General features: G+C 37.6%; 4 protein-coding genes across 5 annotated transcripts; 2 read left to right on the forward strand and 2 right to left on the reverse strand.

Moving 5' to 3' along the window:
- Positions 1-2,430: 2,430 nt before the first annotated feature.
- Positions 2,431-7,831, reverse strand: LOC134798157 (spondin-1-like; the record flags this gene model as incomplete). The annotated part of the gene is made up of 7 exons (XM_063770502.1): positions 7,730-7,831; positions 6,924-7,085; positions 4,871-5,085; positions 4,254-4,436; positions 3,825-4,034; positions 3,123-3,380; positions 2,431-2,631 (listed from the first exon to the last, which is right to left on the reverse strand). Coding segments are annotated over exons 1-7 (1,251 nt in total), but the record flags the coding sequence as incomplete, so codon positions are not given.
- Positions 7,832-8,300: 469 nt separating this feature from the next.
- On the reverse strand, positions 8,301-13,925 carry LOC134791703 (spondin-1-like). 2 transcript variants are annotated; one of them, XM_063762820.1, is made up of 9 exons: positions 13,518-13,925; positions 13,080-13,271; positions 12,628-12,834; positions 12,177-12,434; positions 11,497-11,665; positions 10,941-11,031; positions 10,341-10,518; positions 8,970-9,087; positions 8,301-8,457 (listed from the first exon to the last, which is right to left on the reverse strand). In XM_063762820.1, exons 1-9 carry the CDS (start codon positions 13,911-13,913, stop codon positions 8,363-8,365), a joined length of 1,704 nt encoding a protein of 567 aa, XP_063618890.1. In that variant the 5' UTR covers positions 13,914-13,925; the 3' UTR covers positions 8,301-8,362. The 2 variants fall into 2 exon arrangements, with proteins under 2 accessions (XP_063618890.1, XP_063618883.1); XM_063762813.1 differs by having other exon boundaries at positions 10,902-11,031.
- A 1,034-nt stretch (positions 13,926-14,959) lies between these two features.
- Positions 14,960-16,146, forward strand: LOC134806764 (sodium/potassium/calcium exchanger 1-like). The gene is made up of 3 exons (XM_063780134.1): positions 14,960-15,017; positions 15,555-15,770; positions 15,989-16,146. Exons 1-3 carry the CDS (start codon positions 14,960-14,962, stop codon positions 16,144-16,146), a joined length of 432 nt encoding a protein of 143 aa, XP_063636204.1.
- A 5,885-nt stretch (positions 16,147-22,031) lies between these two features.
- Positions 22,032-23,730, forward strand: LOC134800203 (sodium channel protein Nach-like). Its single transcript, XM_063772734.1, has one exon. The coding sequence runs from the start codon at positions 22,061-22,063 to the stop codon at positions 23,723-23,725; it is 1,665 nt and encodes a 554-aa protein (XP_063628804.1). The 5' UTR covers positions 22,032-22,060; the 3' UTR covers positions 23,726-23,730.
- The last annotated feature ends 3 nt before the right edge of the window (positions 23,731-23,733 follow it).

The following is a 23,733-nucleotide window of genomic DNA, read 5'->3' on the forward strand; positions in this document are numbered from 1 at the left end:
ACTTTCATTTGATACTAAATTCGACCACGTTTTTAGCAAATAAAATGACCAGAATAGCAAGACCTCTCACAAACAGCTTTTTGGCCTTCTAAGCTCTTCTACCTCAATAATCCCTTGATCGAGCCTGCTCATAATTTAATGACTAAAATATAATGCCCTCGACTACACGTTTATCCAATTTCATTTAAATTAGAACAAATTTACTTTAGTTCTTGAGTATCAAACTATCTTCTGACAGTTCAGCTTAAAAACATCGAAATGCCGGGACGTGCCGCTAGCCAGCCGCGTGATCCAAGTCGAATGTAAAAACTTCGCTTCGCTTCGCTCGCTCGTTCGATAAGTACAAGGCGATGAATATAATAACTACCGCCCTTATCTGCTGAATTTGGCTTGGCAGACTATCTATAGTAGGTCTAGGTACCTTGATTTACTTAGAATCAGATCATGCTAACTCTGCAGCGATTTTGATAGCCCCTACATTTATATTTAAACTTAAATCATTAAGTAAAAAGCAACTTTATTCACCTGTCGAAGTTTCTTCACAGTCTTCTTCGCACAGTTCAAAGTTGTATTCTTCTATTCCTCTACAGATTTCTGGTACCTTCTCGTATTCCTGAACAAATAACATAAACAATGTAATAAAATACCTAATACTAGGGACTTTAAATGCGGAGGTCGCGAGTTCGAAACCCGATGGCCTACTACGAAAAACGAAAATGGAAATTTCGTTATCTGCCTCTCTATCACTCGTGTATATTCGAGGCTCTAAACATTCGAGCGATATATGGTCGCGCACATTTCCTCCCGCAGATGCTCCGGCTGTGGAATGAGCTCCCTGCCGAGGTTTTCCCGTGGGTCTACAGTATGAGGTTCTTCAAAAAGGAGTGTACCTACAGGTGTTTAAAGGATCGGCAACACCTCTGAAGTTGCAGGCGTCTATAGGCTACGGTGACGGCTTACCATAAGGCGGGCCGTATGCTTGTTTGCCACCGACGTGGTATTAAAAAAAGTTTGTTACCTCTTCGTCCCCATACTCGACGGGATGGTTGTTGACCAAGTGGTACCGCTCCCGCTTGTGCTGCCCTCTGCGCTTGCCGCCCTCGCAGCTGGCAACGCATTCGTCCCATTCGCTCCAAGCCGACATGGGACACTCCGGTGATGATTCTGGATCCGTTACTAACGATGTTTCACTAAAAATTAGATTTTTAATTTCATTGTAAAATGGCGCATTTACACTGCGTTGATTCTGGATCGTTCGCCGCAGCGTAGATAGGTTTAATCAGTATATATAATATAATATAATCTACATACAGGGTGTCCAAACCTTGACGTCCGAAATATATTTTTGTATGTTAGCCGATTTTTCGTCGTTTTCGAGTTATGATTTTTTTAACTTAACTTTTGTTACAAAATTCCGGGGTTCCCAGGTTCACAGGGTGGCTAAAAAATACATAACTGCATTCCCGTTGCCAGGGAGGTTTTGGGATTTACTGAGCAACTTTTACCATGGGACCAACCTCGAAATTGCGAAAAAAAAATTTGGCTGTTTAATACATTTGTTGCTGGTCCATTTTCTATGGGAGGGTAATTTTTATTTTTCGTGATTTCGGGGTCGGTCCCATAGTAAGTACCAGTAAGTCCCAGTATAATCTCAAAATCTCCCTGGCAACGGGAATGCAGTTCTTTTTTAGCCACCCTGTATGGGACACCCGCAATTTCATAACAAAAGTTAAAAAAATCATAACTCGAAAACTACGAATAATCGGCTAACATACGGGTATATTCTGATAGCCCACGACGTGAGGAATCTAAAAAAAAATTTTGGACGTCAAGGTTTGGACCACCCTGTATGTACATATATTCAAAGTCGGATTAAGCCTCTGCATGGTATTGCAATGACAACGTGTGGCAATGTTATCATAAGTGTTTTGGAATATTCATTCCTTAAGGGAATTAAAATGGGGTTGAAAATATTTTTTTTAATGAGAGACTTATTTAGGCAGATTACATAAATATTTTTTGCACAGCGTTCATGAAGAATTACATGAACACCATAAAAATCCTGCGAACGAAGTTGCAGGAAACAGTTAGTTTGAATGATTTGGTCTCACCTGGTACTGGAGACAGTTGTTTTTACACTCGATTCTTTATCTTCTTCTGAAACAAAGTTGAGTTGTTAAAGCTTATGGTTTTTTAAAGTACGTAAGTATGGCATTTGAATAACGTAATAATGTCAGCAAACGTAATAATAAGAGAACGTAGGCTGATCTTAGCTGAGACGGGGTAATTTCGACCAAATCGACCGCGCAGATTCTACGGCTTGAACTTTGAATTTGCCTTAAATTTTTAACATTAGTAATATTTCCTGTTGATCAGCAATGGGCTACGCATCTTACCTTCTTCCTTATCTTCTTTTTCTACTTCTTCTTCAGTGCTGTCGTGTCGTGTCGTGTCGCCTCCGACTTCATCCTCACCGGATGTCTCAGTGTTATTTTTCAAGCAGTCCGGAGTAAGTTTAAATGTTCTTATCAGCTCGAAGCGGAGCTTTGCGAATGGCTTGATTTCTTTGGGGGCGTTTTGGAATTTTACATTGCCTATCGCCTGAGGAGGCATGAGGTTGTCGTTCGCTGACTGTAAATTTACATAGAATACCATTTTAATTGTAGTACCTACCTAATTACCTATATAGCTGAATGTCTTCGTCTAGCCCTTTGCAGCTAGTATACATTCTCACAAGTAAAGGCAAGGCAAGGAGTTTGAAATTAAAACAATAATTTAACTGCATTAGAAAACTGAAAATCCTGAATCATTTTTCTAATAATGTAGACGTCTGAATGCACGTCACTGTTCGAGTTCCATTCTATCATTAAATTTACGTCATTAGCAAAAGAGGTGTCTTATCATATATCGGGAATTTATATATGTATTAGCATGTCGAGGACTGAGACTTTTACCCTACGCGCCCGGCGCCCGTCCCCAGAGTGGTGTCCACACCTTTCTTTACTAAGTTATCCTCCCAAAATTTCATGCAGGTCGAATATTATGCTGTACGTACTTACCTAATTACCTATACCTATAGGTAACCTAGCATGAAGGACTTTTAGCGTTAAAGTAAGACTTACATTAAAGTCCGATCCCTTGTCGGTTCCCGCATCTAATGGGTAGAGATTATAAGTTATGTTTGGTGTCCACGTATTTGGATTTCTCGCGTTACATAGTTCTAGGTTGGATGCCCCTAAGAACCAGTCTGGCGAAGGCAGGATTGCTGTCACTACCGACACAAGGTGGTATTTCTGGTTCACACGGAATATCGCGGAGGTGGCCGCATTTGTAGTGCGGGGCCTAGTTGCTTTGATTATGCTTCGAACACTGTTGCCAATCTGAAAAGATAATTTAATTTTTAAACTATGACCAAATAAAATAATGCAAAACGTGTTACAAAAACTTCAAATTGTTGAATTTTCTGAATATAAGCAGGTAAGGTAATCAAACACATCGCGCGTCCTTTGGGGTGATAGTCCTAACGTCGTAGGTTTTTACCCACGAGTCGTGCTTTGAAGGTTTTTTTGTTAGCCTATTTCCTCCCCGTTTTAGTGCTAGCTATTTAAGTAGCGAAGTTGTTTAAGTCGTCTCACCATCTCCGTATTGGGTCTTCCTCGTCCACGCCCTTGCAGCATTCGCATGGTAGCTATGCTAGCCGATCTATCGGGATTCATGCACATTGCACAACCGGCCAGTCCCATTTGGGCCTAGTAGTTTTCTTGTCTTACCTACCTTACCAATGCCTGAGTTGCACAACCCATACTCAAGTTAACCTTCAGTACCTTTTCCTGCATATCTAACTCCAGCACTGTAGTATTCCCCTGTTCAGCAAGTGTTTTAACTCCCTCGGAAGCCTCTTTGTTGATGATAAATATTTTAAAGTTTTTGTTATGTGATGCTCCCACTATATCACTGAATGAGGGCGTACTCGTGTTAGACATAGGGTACAAGGGACGGTGGGTATTATAAGACCATAGGCCTTCGAATGTTATCTGGGAAAGAAAATAAAAATTCTGTTAGGAAGAAAGGTTATCCTATAATCATACAATTTTGTGTAGGCAAAGGCATGAATTTTATCAAATCAAGCAATGCTTTCGACAATTTGTTTCTAAGGGAATCCATGTTCCGTATATTTACTTGTCTTCAGACTTTTTATAGGTTTAGGTATCAAGAGTTTCAACTCTAACTGCAGATATAGATTGAAAGCACACCTTATACCTGGCCTCTTCACACACGGAGCAATTAGGGCTTTCGTCCGGTGGCATGTCTTCAAGTTTGCGTACGTCCTCGCACACGCGTCGCGTCAGGCCGCTGTAGTACATGTCGTTTCTGATCGCCACCATTGCGTGGATGGTCACGCAGTCTTGGCCCTTGGGCGGAGCTTTCCATTTGGCCTCGATAAGATGATATTTGAATTAAACATTTCGTTTAAGTGAATAAAATAGAGACATTAGCGAAAAAGTAGTCAAAGGTAGGCAAGGCAACCGATAAACATCTAAATTAAAAATATCTAAGGCAAGCCAGGGTAATTTGGATTAAAAAAAATATTTTTCAAAAGTTGCAGGCGTGCTCCATTATTTTTAAGCAAACAAGCCGGTGGGAATCGATTTATACAGAAGGGACCCGCATACTCGTAATCCGACTAACTTTAACCATCGATTCCAATTGCCAATGGTCTCCGCAGCGATCGATAGGAAAGTGACTTTGCGATTCAAGTCCCGGTATGGGTACGGGTAGGTATTTGCTTGTGTGATCGAGTATGTATATTCTATAGTGCTTTCCTGTAACGCTAGAGAGACGTATAAATTCATACTTGACATCAAATTACCTGCACGATATCCTTAGGTACCAAATTAGTCTGAATTACTGTGTTATTGGGACATTCTCGGTCTCCAAATTTCGTCAGCGGATCATCCGGTAATAACTGACCAGCTAAATAAATCTTCGGTTTCCTTTTGTTGTCAGGATTTTCTGCGCTGTGCCCCGTCAACCAAATAGTGAAACCTATGAACTTGGCTTTCCCGTCATTAGATTTAAGGATAACTAAAACATAAATTAAAGTTTAGCTTAATGAACCTATCTATAAAATTTAGTATATTTTAAAAATTTTAAGCAATATACACCGTGTTTTTTTTGATTTCCGTTAATTTCAAGGGTGCATACCTGAGCTTAAATCAAGTAACTTTCCCAAAGACACCGATATTCTAATTAACTCCATTTCGAAGATAATCAATATTTTATTTTTTTCCTATAAGGCCTCTACAAGCTTGTACACTTGCCTTAAGGCCGGTTTACATATTGATTAGTGTTTAGAATAAGTTCATACATTTGCTACTAAACTTAAGTAAAATCTCGGTCGATCGATGTTCGAATTGACATTGATATGTCACAGATTTCAATTGTTTGGTTTAGTTAAATGTAATGCCCGTGTTACAACAACGCTATATGCTACATTTAATTACTTTTTATTATTAATTTTTCTGAAAAAAAAAGCAAAAAATTTTTTTTTTTTTTCAAAATTAACTATGCCATTTAGTTTTCTTAAACGTACTTAACCATACCCCGAAGTTAACGGAATTCAATAAAAACACGGTGTATATAAATAGGTACACGTGTCCTGACTGACTGATTCATCAACGCAGAACCGAAACTACGAAAATAGAAAGTTGAAATTTACTCACCAGGTGTACAAGAGATAAGAAGCGATTTTGAGAAATTCAACCCCTAAAGGGATTAAAAAGGGGATGAAAGTTTGTATGTTCAAGTTTTTTTTTAGCCAGGAATTTGAAACTTTGTAAAAAGGTATAATATTAAAAAAAAAGAAAACTAATTTCAGCGTTTTTGAAAATTCATCCTCTGAGGTGGTGAAAAAAGGTTTGAAAGTTTGTATGGAGATCAAAATTTTTTTTGAGTGCAGGACATGAAACTTTGCATATGAACATATTATTAAAATACAAGAAAAGTAATTTCAGCGTTTTTAAAAGGCATCTCCTAACAGGGTTAAAAAGGGGTAGAAAGTTGGAATCCATTACAAATTATTTAAAACTTCTTATACAGACATAAGACATATTAGAAGGAATATAAGATAACAAAATAACATTAATTGAACGTTATTTAAAATTCAACCCCTAAGGAGGTTAAAAAGGGGATGAAAGTTTGTCTTGTGGTTTAAATTTTAAGCTAGGAACTTGAAACTTCGTAAAAAGAAATTTTATTAAAAGAGAAGAAAACTACTTTCAGCGATTTTGAAAATTCATCCCTCAAGGTGGTGATCCATTACAAATTCTTTAAAACTTCTTATACAGACATAAGACATTTTAGAAGGAATATAAGATAACAAAATAACATTAATTGAACGTTATATAAAATTCAACCACTAAGGAGGTTAAAAAGGGGATGAAAGTTTGTCTTGTGGTTTTAATTTTAAGCTAGGAACTTGAAATTTCGTAAAAAGAAATTTTATTAAAAGAGAAGAAAACTAATTTCAGCGATTTTGAAAATTCATCCCTCAAGGTGGTGAAAAAAGGGTTGAAAATTTGCATCGAGAGCGAAATTTTTTTTAAATAGTGGACTTGAAAATCTTCTAAGAGGGTTGAGAGGGATTCTATCGAGAACAATTTTTTTCAGTTAGGGGCTTGGATTCGTAGTTTGTGACATTTGTGACACAAAATTAATCTCATGCTTTGTATAATTATTAACAAATGATTAACCGTCCCTACTGATATCTTTTGCTGCATAATGTTCTATGCTCATGTAGAATATAATTATATATTACCACTAACATACAAATCCACGCGAACAAAGTCGCGCGCAACAGCTAGGTGTACATATAGGTACAGGGTATTAGTACATATAACTATGTAATATGTATAAAACTTCACCGGTGTAGGTTCCTTCTGGTACGTAATTATCCACAGGAGGATTAATATCGATTATATAGCGGTCATCAGGAGGCAAAGCGGGCGTCTTAATACCTAAAGGTACTCGACAACTTTCGTCACACAGGACACTTTGTAAAAGTAAAATCATGAAGAAAGGAAAATCTGAAATCCGAAATAAAAAACATGTCGATGTAAAGAAATCCATGGTTGTTAAGAGAACCCTTAAATGCATAAGTACCTTTGTAGGTACTAAAATTGCGTTTTTTCCTGTTTTGTTTTTCTTTTTTGTACAATAAAGTGTTTTACTACTAATATAGGTACTATATACTTTAAAATTTGGTATTAATTTTGTATGCAAATCATAACATAATACACAATAATAAGGTAAGAATCGAGAAGTCTCCGTAGCCAGCCACTCCAGATATATCAATAATATTATAGTCCATTATCGCAATAACGACAATCTGACGCTTAATAAAAAATAACTGCATTCCCGTTGCCAGGGAGGTTTTGGGATTATACTGAGCAACTTTTACAATGGGACCAACCCCGAAATCGCGGAAAAAAAATACCCTCCCATAGGAAATGGACCAGCCAAAATGTATAAATTTTTAGCTAAATTTAGTTAGATACTGAGTAAAAGTATTCTAATTACTTGAATTCGATATCATAAAAAATTAAAAACATCTACATCTTAATTAATTTTGAGGTAGGTAATTGTAAGAATTAAGAAATAACCTAATTAAATAATAAATTAAGGGTTATATAAGTATCCAAATATGTAAAAAGGGTAACAAATTACTTACCGATACTGAACAACTTAAGCATTTTGGAAACCTTTTCGTATGCACTTTTGATCACTCGTTGTAACCATTTGAAAGGACACCACACAAATGTAGCATGACACTAAATATAAACTCCTTCATTATTAGCAGCATTACATTGTTAAACTGTAATGTATACTTTATCGTCCGCATCCTCATATACCTAATGAAAGTAATGAAGATCCCTTCTGTTCTGGTTACTTGCCGATGTTACTCATACAGTATGAATCATACTTCGAGTCAAACGAATAGAGTTGGAATTTTGGATTTTATTCGTTTAATTTTTAAATAGGTAGGTATACTGACTGTTTTTGAAATTTATATAGGAAAATTATTGATAGTAAAATACTATTGAGATTAGAGTACTTAAAACAGTTTAATATTTTTCATATAGGTACTTATTACTAATTCACTCAAGCTTAAAATATCTATTTTACTGACGATTTTATGTATAAGTGTATGGAAAGCACTAGGCAAGTATAGGCACTGGTTGGTTTTTTTAAGATGTCCGATTATTATTACTTAAGAGCTCTTGCTAGAATTCAGACTTTTTTATACACTATCTTTATAACTATAGTGATTAATATGTTATCTTAAATCTAGTTAGAACATAGTTTACAACAAAGATCTGATGTTCTTATTGTTGAAAAGTTCTCGTTTTCTTGAGCCCCACGGGTGTCCCGGAATGACCATGTTCCGTCTACGTTCAGCTGAAATCATAACAAATAGATATATCTACGTTTTAACTACATATCAGAGGATCTACCGCGAAAAACGAAAATCGAAATTTCTTTATCTGCTTCTCTATCGAGTCTATCTATTGGAGTTATAGAGATGCAGATAAATACATTTCATTTTCGCGGTAGGTCCTCGATACATCAACTCGTACTTTATCTTTTGTATATTTACAATTAAGTGATTTGTTTCAACCTTTTTCATATTTTAGTAAAAATTACAGCGTGAAAAAGTCTTCAAATTCAGCTAAACTTTAAATAAATTATTTCGGCTTTTTTTTTACCCTGTACAAAGTTAAAACTGTTAAAAGTATGTAATTGTCATTTTAGCAGTGTGTGAAAGAGTAAGTATGTAAAAACGGCATGATACCTAAAGCTGTAAACTTTTGTGGTCCCAAATTCATAATGGTTGATAATTATGTCAACTCTCAAATACCTAAATAAAATTGTATAAAGCCCACAGCCGCCAGGCGGGGCGCGGTACATACCAGTGACTTCAGTCCTTTCCCCTTCTTCAGTACACGGTTCCTCACATTCCATGCGCTCGAAATCCTCGAAGTGGGTCTTGCAGTATGTTGGAACTTCTTTCTTGCTTGGATGTTTTTCCTAGGAGGAAATAAATTCCTGGATATATCAATGAAATGGGTACGACACACTCGCTAATATTGGCCCAGAAGGCCTCTGTCCAAAACGACATTTTTAAACAAATCCGTTAAAGCAGCCAATCTATAAGAGTTATGTTAACACTAATATTTTTAGCAGATAATAGGTCAAATTGTCACACTTTTATATAGGTAGCACATAGGTGCCTATTTAAATGCAAGTAAATTAATTTTATGTTAAGCAGAAATATCTCTCAACGATAGGTAAGTATATATTAGAAATAAAGGAAAAGTTGAAAAATTGCATGATTGAAGTCATGACTCCGGATTCTACCGCTCTATGAACTAGTCTAGCTAATGTATATACAAGACATAAGAAGCGATTTTGATAAATTCAACCCCTAAAGGGTTAAAACGCGGATGAAAGTTTGTATGGGGATCATTGTTTATTTTAAGTTAGAAACTTGAAACTTCGTGAAAAGGTATTAGGGCTTGTGCACAAATCACGCGAGGTTCGATAGGGGGAGAGGGGGTCACGAAAAAATCACGATAGATCACGTTGGGGGAGGGGGGTATAAGGAAACCTCACGTGTATTTTTCTACAGTGAACGAAACTAAGAAAGAAATAAGTGTTCCGTGAACAAAGTTTTGTACGGAATACTAAAAACTACCACATGAGTAGATACTTTTTCTCGGTTTCGTTAAACATAAATCTTCACTATACACTTCAAAATAGCGAGTCTATTTAACGAAAATAAAAAAATAAACAAGATTTTCTATATACAATACTATTCATCTTAAAAATAGGTCGAATAAAATATTTAAAAAAAAATACACGTGAGGTTGTGTGGGGGGTGGGGGGGTAGGCAAAAACCTCAGCAAATATCACCAAGGGGGAGGGGGGGGTCATAAAGTAGCCGAAAACACCTCGCGTGATTTGTCCACAACCCCTTATATTAAAACAGAAGAAAAGTTATTTCAGTGTTTTTGAAAATTCATCCCCTAATAGGGTTAAAAAGGGGATGAAAGTGGGTTTCGTAAAATAAATACACGCGGACGAAGTCGTGGGCAACAGCTAATATTAATAGATATGAAAAAAAGCGGGCAATATTGACAAGTTTAAATAAATAAATAAATATTAAAGGACATTATTACACAAAACTGAACACAACTGTTAACTCATTAATTTTATCCGCTGGTACTAACTAGTGATTACATAAATTTAAGCATATGATGTCATATGATTTTTTTACTTACATTAGGATCATACATCTCGATTGGTAACCCGTCCACCAGATGGTAGCGTTCCCGCCATTTATAGCCCGTGAGCGTACCGTCTTCGCAGAGACCTTCGCAGGGGCTCCACTCCAGCCATTGTGTCATAGGACATTCCTCTGTTGATTCAGGATCTTGATCTAGAGGTATCTCACTTGAACTGGAACGAGACATCATTAAAAGGAAACTTTAATAACTCTGGTCAACTACGTATTAGGTACCTGCCTAATGATCAAGCAAAGCAGTTATGTAAGTACCAGGTGAAGAGAAAAAATAAATTTAGGTATATGCAAGAGTGCGGTATGCACCCTTATTGACCGTACCGAAAAAAGTTGCTATTCTAGACGAATCGGTTCGATTGATTGTTGTAGATAATAAAGACGAACAAGATGTAGGTAGGTACCTACCTAAGTACCTAACCTAAATATTATCCCGTAATCAAGATGTTTTATTAGTAAACATAGGTAGTTAGGTTTTTATTATTTATTCTCTTAAAAAATATAAATAAATAGCAGAGTTTAGGAATACAGAACCATGGCTCACCGGCCGTGTTCGTCGCTAGCTATGTCAGGATTTTGATACCTGGAGGGCTCGTCGGGTTCTTGACTTTCGGAATCGTTTTTCTCTTCCCCACTTTCAGGTTCCTTAGGCTTTTCTTCTTCTTCCGTTTCTTCTATATAATAAATGGAGAATAAAGCTTTCAAATTATGTAGCATTGGCCAGCACACAAACATTGCACAAAATACAACTCATCTAAGTAATTAAGTATCGCTAAAAGCCATTTCACATTTTCTGATTCGACATTGGTGCCCTAGGACCAACATTTTTATACATATGTCCTCCCGATACCATAGATGCGTCAATTACAGGTAATAATTAATGGGACTGCGATATGGTCCCGGTAAAAAAAAAATAGTTGCGTGAGCGTGTACCTCTCGAGCGACTTTCGTATGCTACCGTAGATAAGATTACTTTTACTTTGTAACTCTGTTCTCGTGTAAGTGACTTGTATGTCTTTTTTGAGAATAAATATCTTTAAACCTAAACCTATATGGTCGCTGAAATAATATCGGTATCAGTTTGACTTCCGATGTTATTTCAAATAATGCGAACGGGCCCTAATAGTCCTAATACTGACCTGTGGATTCTTCACATTCTCGTTGGTACGTCCTTATTAATTGGATACGGATCCTTCCAAATGGGTGGACATCCTTCATATCGATTCCATAGAATGGTGAGTTTTTGTCGTATGAACTCATTTGGACTCTACCAATGGCGTCTTGAGGATACGTCTCTATATTTGGGGACTAGAAAAAGAAGACAAACAGATACTTACATTTTAAGGACCTTTTGGTTCTTACGATTTTATTACGTATCAATCATAACCACGGAATTAGTCAATGGGTAACATTATGGTATACTATTAACCAAATGAGTTTTTATTTTCCACTGTAGCTATGCAAAATTTGTGGAGTCCACTAGTCGAACACAATTAAAAATCAGCTAATGAGACTTGAACTGAACTTATATACGTCGATAATGCAAGACCGGGTATACAAAGTACAAACCCTTGAGGTACTAAGTACTAGGTCAATACGGACAACTGTGGCATAGAGCTAAGTGTGGCTGGCCTTCACATTGGGACCTGTTTATACATTGATTAGTGTTTATTACGAGTTTATACATTTGCTGGCAATAAACACTAATCAATGTGTATGCCACTCTTACCCATATTGACCTCACTTAAATCATAATTTTGACTTAACTCCTCAAGTCATTATATTTTATTAGAATTTTGGCTGTTGAAGTATAGCTTACCTCATAAGATACTCCGCTGTCAGTCCCAGCATCCCACGGATACAAATTTAGTTCTTTTTCTTGAAGCCAGGTGTTGTCTTCCTGACACAACTCAAACCTGGTCACTCCTAGGAACCAGTCGGGAGACGGGTACATCGCGACGGCGGTGGTGATCAAGTGGTTGACTTTGTCGGCTCGGAAGAATGCGTGAGATGGATTGTCCATCTTTTTGTAACCGTGACCTTTTGCTTTGATAATTGTCCGGACGCCATCACCAATCTGAAGAAATATCATCGTATACTCGTATAAGGCTTGTTTTCAACAAACATTGAAGCATACAATTTTGACGATCAATGAGCACTACATATGATAATAACAAGACGACTTCTTTGTAAGGAACCTACATACTTAGTTACGACAGTTACGAGTAATAATTATGAAGGTACATTGATTTGATAATTAATCTGCAAACCTTTTCTCGTATCTCAGCTTCTAACTTGCTACTGTTGGCATGCTCGGCCAGTTGTCTCAGACCATCGGAAGCCAGCTCCCCAGGCGCCCAAAGCACGAAATCAGTCGCATGAGACGCCCCAATTAAGTCACTGTAGCGCGGCAACCAGTCGCTTTCTGGGTATAGTCGCGGATGAATATTACGAGACCAGATACCCGTAAATGTAACCTAAGAAAAAGAGAATACAAAGTTGTCGATCAGTTGAACATGCCTGGTTTCATTTCACATAAACCCACTTTAAATATTAATCCAGCGTCAAAGCTAGTGAAGTGAGAGAAACCTCAGAGCAATTCGACACGGCGGGCTTCATGGTTAAAAATGGTGGAAATAATTCCAAAATCTGATAATTAGACTATGTACCTACTTGAATACCTTACAGCTACATAATCCATTCGTTATACCTTATACCTTACCTGATATTTCGCCTCATCACAAATGTTACATTCGTAGTTAAGGTTTGGAGACACATCGTCAGGTTGGCGCATGTCCTCGCACAGTTTACGAGTCAGCGGAGCCCCGTCTTCAAACCAGACCTCCTGGCTTTCTGCCACCATAGCTCGGATGGTCACGCATCCGCTGCCTGCAGGAGGAGCTTCCCAATACACCTGTGTTTTAAGTGAGTCTCAATTTTAGTAAAGCTAAATGTAACAACATCTAGCTAATAACTGCCTCTCTAAGCATAAGAGCAGTAACTCAATTTAAAATATTTTTCAATTGCAGAACATATCGTACAAGTACAAGGTATACAATTGAATGACATTTCGAAATGAGTTACTGCTCTTATGCAAAGCGCGCCAGATAAGTTCTCATAATAAAGAAGAGAATGTAATTCCAAATAAGTAGGTACTTACTTCTACAGAAGATTTCGTATTATAGCTGGCTTGCTCCACAGAATACAAACAGCGATCACTATATTTTCCTGATGCTTGGCTTTGGGGTCTCAGTTCACCTGGATTTTGAGCCAACATCCTCCTTGGATTCCTCGGGTCCTGCTTTAAATCGCCTTCAGCTGACAGCATGAACGCCGTAAATTCAGATTCATCGTCTGTTCTTGTAATTTGAATAGTATACACTTCTTCCGGTAAGTACGTATTGTCAGTGCCTATAATATTTAACTGAAATCGGCCATCCGAGGGAGACGCCAAAGACGTAGAACCGTAAGGTCGACGATCACAACGAAAACTTGTAGTGGGCTTCAAAACCAGTATTAGCAAGAGCAGAAAACGTGCAAGTCTCGTTTGTGACATTCTGCTATATCGCTGAAAAATAATGCCTCTTAACTTTACTCAATTGATACATACAATATTGAATAAAATTATAGTAATTTTAACTTACATAATTCTATGCTCAGAACTCTAAAATGAGGTGTTTTTCAAGACTGCGTAACGATTCAAATGAAGACAGTGGGACAGGACTATGTGGGACGCGTCGACGGATATCGCATATCCTACCCAATTACTTAAGAACTCGTCTTAATCTAAAGGGATATATTACATACACTCTGTAGCTATACTTCATATGAGTATTTAGAATCCATGTTGATTATAATTACTTATATACAGTTCTAAAGAAAATATGCAGGTACTTATTCAATACATTATATATGTATATATTTATATACCTGAAACTCTATTAAAATACACGAATAATAATTTCGGCTTTTTTGAAAATTCTTCCCCAACGGGGGTTAAAAAGAAGTTGAAAGTTTGTACTTATTAGGAAAGAAATATGAAACTCCGTAATGAAACACAAAATTAGACAAAATTTGTAATTTGTATCGGGTACAAAATTTTTTTTAGTACGAAACTTGAAAATTCAGCGTTTTTGAATACGTATTCATACCTAAAGGGAGTTAAATTAAGGTTGAAAATATTTTTCAAACGATCTCGTTACCTGGAACTTCGTAAAAAGGCGTTATATTGGAATACAATAAAAACAATTTCAGCTGTTTGGAAATATGTACCTATATTCTTCTAAGGGGGGTTGAGAGAGGGAACTTTTTTTCAGTAAGTGCTCTAAACTTCGTACGTTGTGATAGACCAATGTCATGCGTTGTAAAATTATGAACCCTACCTACCCTATCTTTTGCTGCACAATGTTCTATGCTCATGCATGTTACTCATGTAGAATATATACTTAACAACCAACATATAAATCCACGCGTACGAATACGAAGTCGCGGGCAACAGTTAGTTTATAAATATAGAGTAACAATAATTACGAATTCCCTTGTAGAATATTACCTATCTATAAATTATAACGTTTATTCAGTTATGTTTTTTTGATTTATAAAATGGTTGCAATCACGAATATTTTGTACACAACACATAAGAGTAAAGTCAGCGTCACAAGTAAAATATATGATCACTAGCTTTTGCCCGCGACTTCGTCTGCGTGGAATTAGTTATTTGGGTACCATAATTTTTAAACAAATCTGCTTTTTATTACATACTTCTTTTCACCCCCAAAATGGATGACTAATTAGTCAAAAATGCGAACTTTCTTTATTTGTAACGAAAGGTCTTTTGAGCCCTTTTTAATTTAAGATATTCTTTTCTTTTATTTATTTATTTATTAATTTTGACGTGATAACGTCTTATAAATCGATGAACACCGGTAGCATGCACGAAAAAGTCTCACGTTGTGGACAAATCTCCATGGTAACGTTGTGGACAGATATCCATGGTAACGTTACACGTAATGTAATGGTAATGTTTTCTTATGACGTTATCACGCAAAATTATCGTCCGTAAACCGACTTTACAGACAACCATATTTTTTTATCTTAACATCACTTCCATTTCCACTCCAACTTGGAGGTTCGAGAAGTTGCAGAAGTTGGAGAGATTGATGAAAAAAATGGGGAAGTTAAAGTTGGAAAGTTAAAGCTGGAGAAGTTGAAGAAGTTGGAGAAGTTGAAAAAGTTGAAGAAGTTCGAGTTGGAGAAGTTGAAGTTGAAGAAGTTGAAAAGGTTGGAGTAGTTGAAGGTGGAGAAGTTGAAGGTGGAGAAGTTGAAGGTGGAGAAGTTGAAGGTGGAGAAGTTGAAGAAGGTGGAGAAGGCGGAGAAGTTGAAGAAGGTGGAGAAGGCGGAGAAGTTGAAGAAGGTGGAGAAGTTGAAGAAGTTATAGTTGGAGAAGTTGAAGTTGAATTTGAAGAAGTTGGAAAAGTTGAAGTCGAAGAAGTTGAAAAGGTTGGAGAAGTTGAAGAAGGTGGAGAAGTTGAAGAAGGTGGAGAAGTTGAAGAAGTTATAGTTGGAGAAGTTGAAGTTGAATTTGAAGAAGTTGGAAAAGTTAAGTCGAAGAAGTTGAAAAGGTTGGAAAAGTTGAAGTTGAAGAAGTTGAAGAAGTAGGAGTTGAAGTTGAAGAAGTTGAAAAGGTTGGAGAAGTTGAAGTTGATGAAGTAGGAGTAGTTGAAAAGGTTGAAGAAGTAGGAGTAGTTGAAGTTGAAGAATTGAAAAGGTTGGAGAAGTTGAAGAAGTAGGAGAAGCTGAAGTTAGAGAAGTTGAAGTTGAAGAAGTTGAAAAGGTTGGAGAAGTTGAAGTTGATGCAACAGGAGAAGTTGAAGTTACGGAAGTTGAAGTTGAAGAAGTTGGACAAGTTGAAGTTGAAGAAGTAAGAGAAGTAGGAGAAGTTGAAGTTGAAGACGTAGGAGAAGTTGAAGTTCAATAAGTTGGAGAAGTTAAAGTTGAAGAAGTTGAAAAGATTGGAGAAGTTGCAGTTTAAGAAGTAGGAGTAGTTGATGTTATGGTTGACTGGTAGAGAGTGCCTTTAGGCATTAAGTCCGCCATTTGTACATTTTATTTGTATTTTGTTCAATAATGTTTAAATAAATACACTCGGCGTCAAAAAAATCGCACCTCACCAAAAATTCGTTTCAAGCAAATATAGCTCTTATCTTACACATCGTACCCTGTCAATATTGATATCATTTGAAAGCGCAATTAATGAACTTTAAAAAGATACATCGTCATTTTCCGTAAAAACAGCCATCGCCAAACATCGGCGTTTTGTTTAAAAAAGGGCCGAGATCCGATTTTTATCGGTCCCTTCTTGTGCAAACAAGGACGGGTATAAAATGAGGGGTAAAGGTTAGTTACGGGTCATTCGCTCTCCAGAGGTCACTGAGGTCACTACTGAGCAGGAAAAGCCCTTGGATATGGATACCAGGCCAGAATAAGCAGCTCAAGAGGTGGCACTGCTGCAAACAGGACGATGGCAGTATCAAGATGCTGAAAGATTTAACATAAGCGGTTTCCGAGTGCGTCGAGTCTCGCAGCGGTTCCAGGAGACTAGTGATTACATCAGGAAGTCTGGATCTGGAAGATAACGCTGTTCTTCCGCTAGGGACAGCCGGTACATTGTATCGAACTCTTTGCAGAACCATTTCTCCGACGCTGTTAAGCTACAGGAGCAGCTTCAAGCAGCTCGTATAACAGCAGTAAGCATCTCTACGATCAGAAGAAGGCTGGTAGAGAAGAGGATGTTGCCCCGTAGAGCTGCTACAGGCCCCCAATTAAAGCCAGAGCATCGAATAGCCTGGAGGCAATTTTCCCGACTGCACGAAGATTGGACGTTTGAAGAATAGAGGAATGTCTTCTTTTCCGACGAGACGAGGGTGTGCCTTGGCACCAACGACAGGTGCAGGAGGGTGTATAGGACGCAGGGAGAGCAATTCACGCAAGCCTGCACCGACGAGACCGTCTGCTAAGGGCACGGATCTCGCATGTTCTGGGACGGCATTTCGATCGACGGGAAAACGGGATCTCGTGTGCATTTCCCGCACTGAATGTGGTCACAGCCAGGGATTCCTGATTGCTCGGCGTTACATAACCAAGATCTAGAGGAGCATGTGGTCCCATATGCTGGTTTTGTTGGACCCAACTTCCAGTTTATGCATGACAACGCCCGCTGCGACGCTGCGTTGATTGTGCGAGACTACCTGCGTGAGGTTGGGATCACCGTAAAGGAGTGGCCAGCAAGGAGCCCTGACCTGAACCCAATCGAACATCTCTGGGATCAGCTAAAACGGCGGGTGCGATCGCATGATCCTGCTCCTGCCACTCTCGACCAGCTTCAAGACGCCATTATTAAGGAGTGGAACAACTTTCCTCAAAAACGCATCGTGGCACTCATGAACAGTCATGACTGATCGCATGGAAGCTACTCGAAGGGTAAGAGGAGGTAGCACTAGGTTTTAAGTTTATTTTTTCTGTATCTGTTGATTTTGTAGTGTTTTTTATTCTTTGTAATTTTAACCTGAATACACGTTGATTCCTTTTTCCTGAAAAAATCTTTTTTTATGGGATAGCTCGTCAATTTTACGACATTTTCCAATAGAGGGTTTCATAAGCTTTTAAATAAGGCCCCATAGTCTTATCTTGCCTTATCATATATATATAAAATTGAAAAACCAGAACGGGATAAAAAACGAGGGAAGAAGCGAGATGGCGCCTTACAAATATCTAAAAAAGTTTTTAACACGTTTCTCAAATACGACGTACGTATGATACAGTATGATACGAAAAAACTGATCCAATCTATTAACTAAATATGAGAATAGAACTAGAGCATAAAAACTATCGCTTTCGATGCGTATTTAATTTATAATAAGCAAAAGAATTTTTTATAACAATCTTTATTTTACGACGATCGCGCGATCGGCCATCTCTCGGCAACTCTCGGTTATTTTCGTTACGGTGGTGCTACAGACTAGACCAAATTATTCGTAAGTTAAAGTAACCTAAATTATGTTTTATTTCGGCGTTTTTTTACACGAAGTAAAATAAAAAGTGCTGACAACCTCAACCTTAGTCTATAGCCCATACGAGTGACTTATGCCATATATGACTTATCAATCAAATTAATATTGTCATATCATATTATTTATAATTTGTATTTTGTTGTTTATTTCTTTTTGACTTATATTATTCAGATTGACTTTCACGGCTTCGGCAAACATTGCCATGCCGGGGAACGGGCTGCCGAGATGGGCCAGAAATACAAAGTTGATAGTAAGTTATAATGTAGGTAGATAAAGTGCATGTTCAGATATTTTTGAGCGACCTGATGAAAATAATCAAATGTACAGTCAGCAGTCAGCCAAATATTGTAATATAACTTTGTTGCCATAGAAATAAGGATGTGTTACGATATAGTGGCGAAATATTGAGGGACCAAAGCGGCAGCTTCAGTGACTCGGACACTTAGAGATAATGGGAGAGGACCGTGCCGTGAAGAGAGCGTACTTGGGACAACAAAATGGGAGACGCCCGAGTGGACGTCCTAGGTACCGCTGAAACGACGTAGTTGCTCCAGACCTGCTCAACCTCGGCCATGGCGACTGGCGAGAGCTATTGCAAGACCGAGAAACATGGCGTGATCTGGTGGCGGAGGCCAGGGGTTGGCATTTGAATCACGCATTACAGGGAGGGGGGGGGGGGGGGGGGGGAAGGGTGGCATTTTATAGGGGTTGGTCACCCCTTTCAAATGACAGCCGATTTGTGTCTAGGAGACGCGTAGTTTTTTTTATACGTGTTTGAAGTTACGAAATACAGTGGTCAAAACGAAATACAGTGCCAGAATCACCGTTAGGTACGACGACGAGCGAAGCGAGGAGGAGTGTTAGATATCTTGCGTTCACAACACACCCGACTCGCTGTCAAAAAAGAAATACAGTGATCAAAAACATGTATACGGACAAAGTGCTCAAAAATTGTTATACGAAATTTTATAAGTCAAAATTGGTTATTGAACATAACCTCAAAAAATAAAATATAATTTTTCGTCGTAACTATTGATTTCCTAACTTTGGGGAGGGGTCGGGGGGTTCCTACCCCCTCCCCCCCCTACCTACAATGCGTAATTCAAATGCAACCCCAATGGGGACTACCTACGTTTGTATGAAAAGGCGATTTATGGGCGGTGGTCGTCCATATTTGTCTTAAGGCGGAAATTAATCTAATCAATGTTTTTGCAACTAGGCTTATAAAAATAAATAATATTTTTTTGTTAAAACAAGTTTTAAATAAATACCTACGTACGATGAAAAAATACCATCTTGCCTTTTCGCAATGAGAAATTTGCGAATTAAGTTATCCAAATAACGGCTACAAATAAGAAATTCCTATCACAGTTATAAACCCTGGCAGGGTTGAATACATAATAATATCTATATTATTATGTATTTAACTAAACTTAAGACCAACTCTTTATTTCATTTACGCGAGCGGAGCTGCGGGCCCGTCTAGTATAATATAAGACTTAAAACCGCTTGAAAGAAAAAAGTTAAGATGTGCGATTTTTTTGACGCTGAGTGTATATACCTACAAAAATTTGTACCTGGTGAGATGTCGGATCTCGGAGGCTAGACATTTCTAGAACAGTCCAGAACATTCGAGAGTATTCGAGAGCATTCCACAGCATTTAAGAACATCCTGGAATGTTGTCGAATGTTCGAGAACATTCTAGATCATTGTGGAATATTCCAGAACACTTTCGAATGTTGTGGAATATTCCCGACACTTTCGAATGTTGTGGAATATTCTGGAACATTCGAAGCCGTCTCGGGTCTCGGTGGCTAGACATTTCTAGCACAGTCCAGACCATTCGAGAGTATTCGAGTGCATTCGACAGCATTTCTGAACATTCTGGAATGTTGTCGAATATTCGAGAACATTCTAGATCATTGTGGAACATTCCAGAACACTTTCGAATGTTGTGGAATATTCTGGAACATTCGAAGCTGTCTCGGGTATAGGAGGTTAGACATTTCTAGAATAGTCCAGACCATTAAGAGTATTCCACAGCATTTCAGAACATTCTCGAATGTTGTCGAATATTTGAGAACATTCTAGATCATTGTGGAACATTCCAGAATACTTTCGAATGTTCTAGATTTCTAGAATATTCTATATCCTTCCCCGGGACTCAAACTATCTGTATACCAAATTTCAACCGAATCGGTTCAGCGGTTATAGATTCCCCATACAAACTTCCACCCCCTTTTTCACCCCCTTAAAGAGGGATTTCTGGGATAAAAACTACCCTATGTCCTTCCCCGGGACTCAAACTATCTCTATGCCAAATTTCATCAAAATCGGTTCAGCGGTTTAAGCGTGAAGAGGTAACAGACAGACAGACAGACACACTTTCGCATTTATAATATTAGTATGGATTTCTATAGTTCGTTTTTTTTAGCATTAGAAAGAACTTGAAAGAAGGTAAGCGATTTTGACATGTCTTTTAATTGAAAAACGCATTTCAAAAATCAGTAACTATTACTTATGAAAGCAGAAGAATATAAATGATCGTATTAGATTCATAATTGTTACATATCTGCTATAACTTATTTTTAAAATGTGTTTTGCAATTAAAAAACACATCAAGATTGTTTACCTTATTTCTAATGCTAAAAAAACGAACTTTAGGTAGATACTATTACCTAATACATTCGTATGGATACCTACAAAAACTTACGACATCGACATATGAATGAAATATAGATATAACGTCATATAAGTATAAAAATTACAATGAAAGTGAAGTCAAACTATGTAAAAACTGGTCAAGAACTTGTCGTCTAGTTTGATATTTTTTGGACCTATGGTTAAAAGTTAGCCCCATGTTAGCCATCTGACGGCTTAAAATAGGATGAAAAAATATTGGCTTTATCAAGAAATGGTTTTGATTCGTTTTTAATGACCTACGAGTATATGTAAGTCCTATAACTATCCAACGGTAGGTACCCTACATACAGTCCCTACATACCATAGAGTTAAAGCGAAAATAAATTCATCCCCACTTTACGTGTAGAATATTCTTTTTTATAGTTTTTATTTTATCACTTTCTTGGCGTGATTAATTTACATACTCATGCCAAAATGCACATTTCTAGCAGTCGGTCAAGCCGAGCACAAACAAACTGACGGATATGGCGAAACCTTAATTCCCTAAAAACGTTCTTCTTCCTCGCGTTGTCCCGGCATTTTGCCACGGCTCATGGGAGCCTGGGGTCCGCTTGACAACTAATCCCGAGAATTGACTAGCACTAGTTTTTTTTAAAGCCCTAAAACACGTTAAAAACCTAAAATTGTTAAAAAGTGATTTTTCTTTAAAATTGATGTTGACTGTACGCGTTACACGATTAATATATTCAAGTGACGTGACAAAGTGCAGTTTAATTGCTTGTCCGGAATGTATAGCTTTGCACGTAACAGTATATTATTATTATGTGTACCGTAAATAGTTATGACCCATTGCATACTAAAGTCTAAAACCAAAAGTATTGACTAATATTAAATAGGTAACTATCTAACCATTACCTAACTACTTACATGATAGTGGTATAAAAACTTAATACTTACAACAGTTACAACTTCAGCATTTTTTTTTTCAAAATGGAAAAGAAACAACATTCATTTTTCCACGAAGAACTCGCGCCGTGTCACATGCCGAAACAGATAAAGAAACTGCTAAGCAAGAGAGTTCGTTTTCAGGAAGCCAAGACACGAGTTAAGCTTAGCCGAGAACAGATTGTACGAAAAAGTTTACAGCAAGTATTCTTTGAATACATGGTAAATTCTTCTTTAAGTGGTGTCCGATTTCTTGTTGATACAACTAAGAGCAAAGCGGAGAAGACGATGTGGTTTGCCATGATTGGATGTGCAATTTTTGGCTTTTTCTACTTGGTGAACAACGCGCTTCGAGCCCAGAGTGATCAACCTGCATATATGACATTAGAAGATCCATCCCTTCCAATCAACGAAATTATTTTTCCAGCCATTGCAATTTGCAACCATAATCGAATAAAAAAATCAGCTGTTGCACATCTGGTTGATGTTTTGTACTCTCACGATAATACAACATTTTCCAGCAAAGAAGAACTTTTTGAAGTAGTTACGTTATACGGCTATCTCTACGATTTTTCTTATTCCAGAAGAGCGGATATTATGAAGTACAATGTTTTCCTTGAAAAAATTGAAAACATAGTGGACAAAGCTGAAAATATTAAGAAAAGTAACATATCGGAATTGATGCTTTCGCTAACTCCGACCTGTGACGAGAGTTTAATTAAATGTAGTTGGAAAGGAGTGGTTCAAGATTGCAATCGTTTATTTAGAACGCAAATTACCCAATTCGGCTTCTGTTGCACATTTAACTACTACAATACTGAAGCAGGCAGAAAGGCAGAAGACCCTGATGATCCTCTAGATGAGCCTTATATATTGAAGGATCACGAAGCAGGGCCCTACTACGGCCTCACCTTAGCGGTTAACGCAAATACACACGAGTATCTTTACACAACACGTCAAAGCTACGGTTTCGACGTTCTATTCTTTGATCGATACGATTATGCTGATCAAACTGCCGGCGGGCTAGTCCACAGAGTAGCATCATTAGGCTCCCAGTATGATATGGAACTGCATCCATACGCTTACTACTCGACATCAAACTTCAAACGATTTCCTATTGAGAAAAGACAATGCAAATTTGCTGATGAAATGCAAAATGAGTACCATAACCATTATAGCTTGAGTAATTGTCTAGTGCGGTGCAGAATGAGAACTATAGAGAGACTTTGCAACTGTGTGCCTTTTTTTCTGCCAAGAAGGAGTAACGTTTCAGCATGCACATTGGAAGAGCTGTATTGTCAGAATAAATACAGTCAAAAACTTTTATTCGTATATCCTCCTGAGGATTTACCAGGTTTAGAGTTAGAACGGGAAAATTCTCTAAACTGCCCGACATGTCTCGCTGATTGCTCCGTTACAAAATATAATGTCATTAGCAATAGATTACTGCGAGATAGCACGATTGAGTTCGCCAAAGACCTTGATTTAAATGATCACAATATATCTATAATCCGTATATTTTATCTTCATCGTACATTGCCCCTATTCCGAGAGGACGTGACGTATCATTGGTATGAATTAATTAGTTACTTAGGTGGGCTATGTGGATTTTTTACTGGATTTTCTATGATAAGTCTGGCTGAATTCTTTTACTACATCTTCATACGTCTTTATTACATTTTAGTTGAAAATTTTAGACGATATGGTTAATTTTCGTG

Source organism: Cydia splendana, chromosome 1, assembly GCF_910591565.1.
Source record: "Cydia splendana chromosome 1, ilCydSple1.2, whole genome shotgun sequence".
In the NCBI taxonomy this organism is placed as follows: domain Eukaryota; kingdom Metazoa; phylum Arthropoda; class Insecta; order Lepidoptera; family Tortricidae; genus Cydia; species Cydia splendana.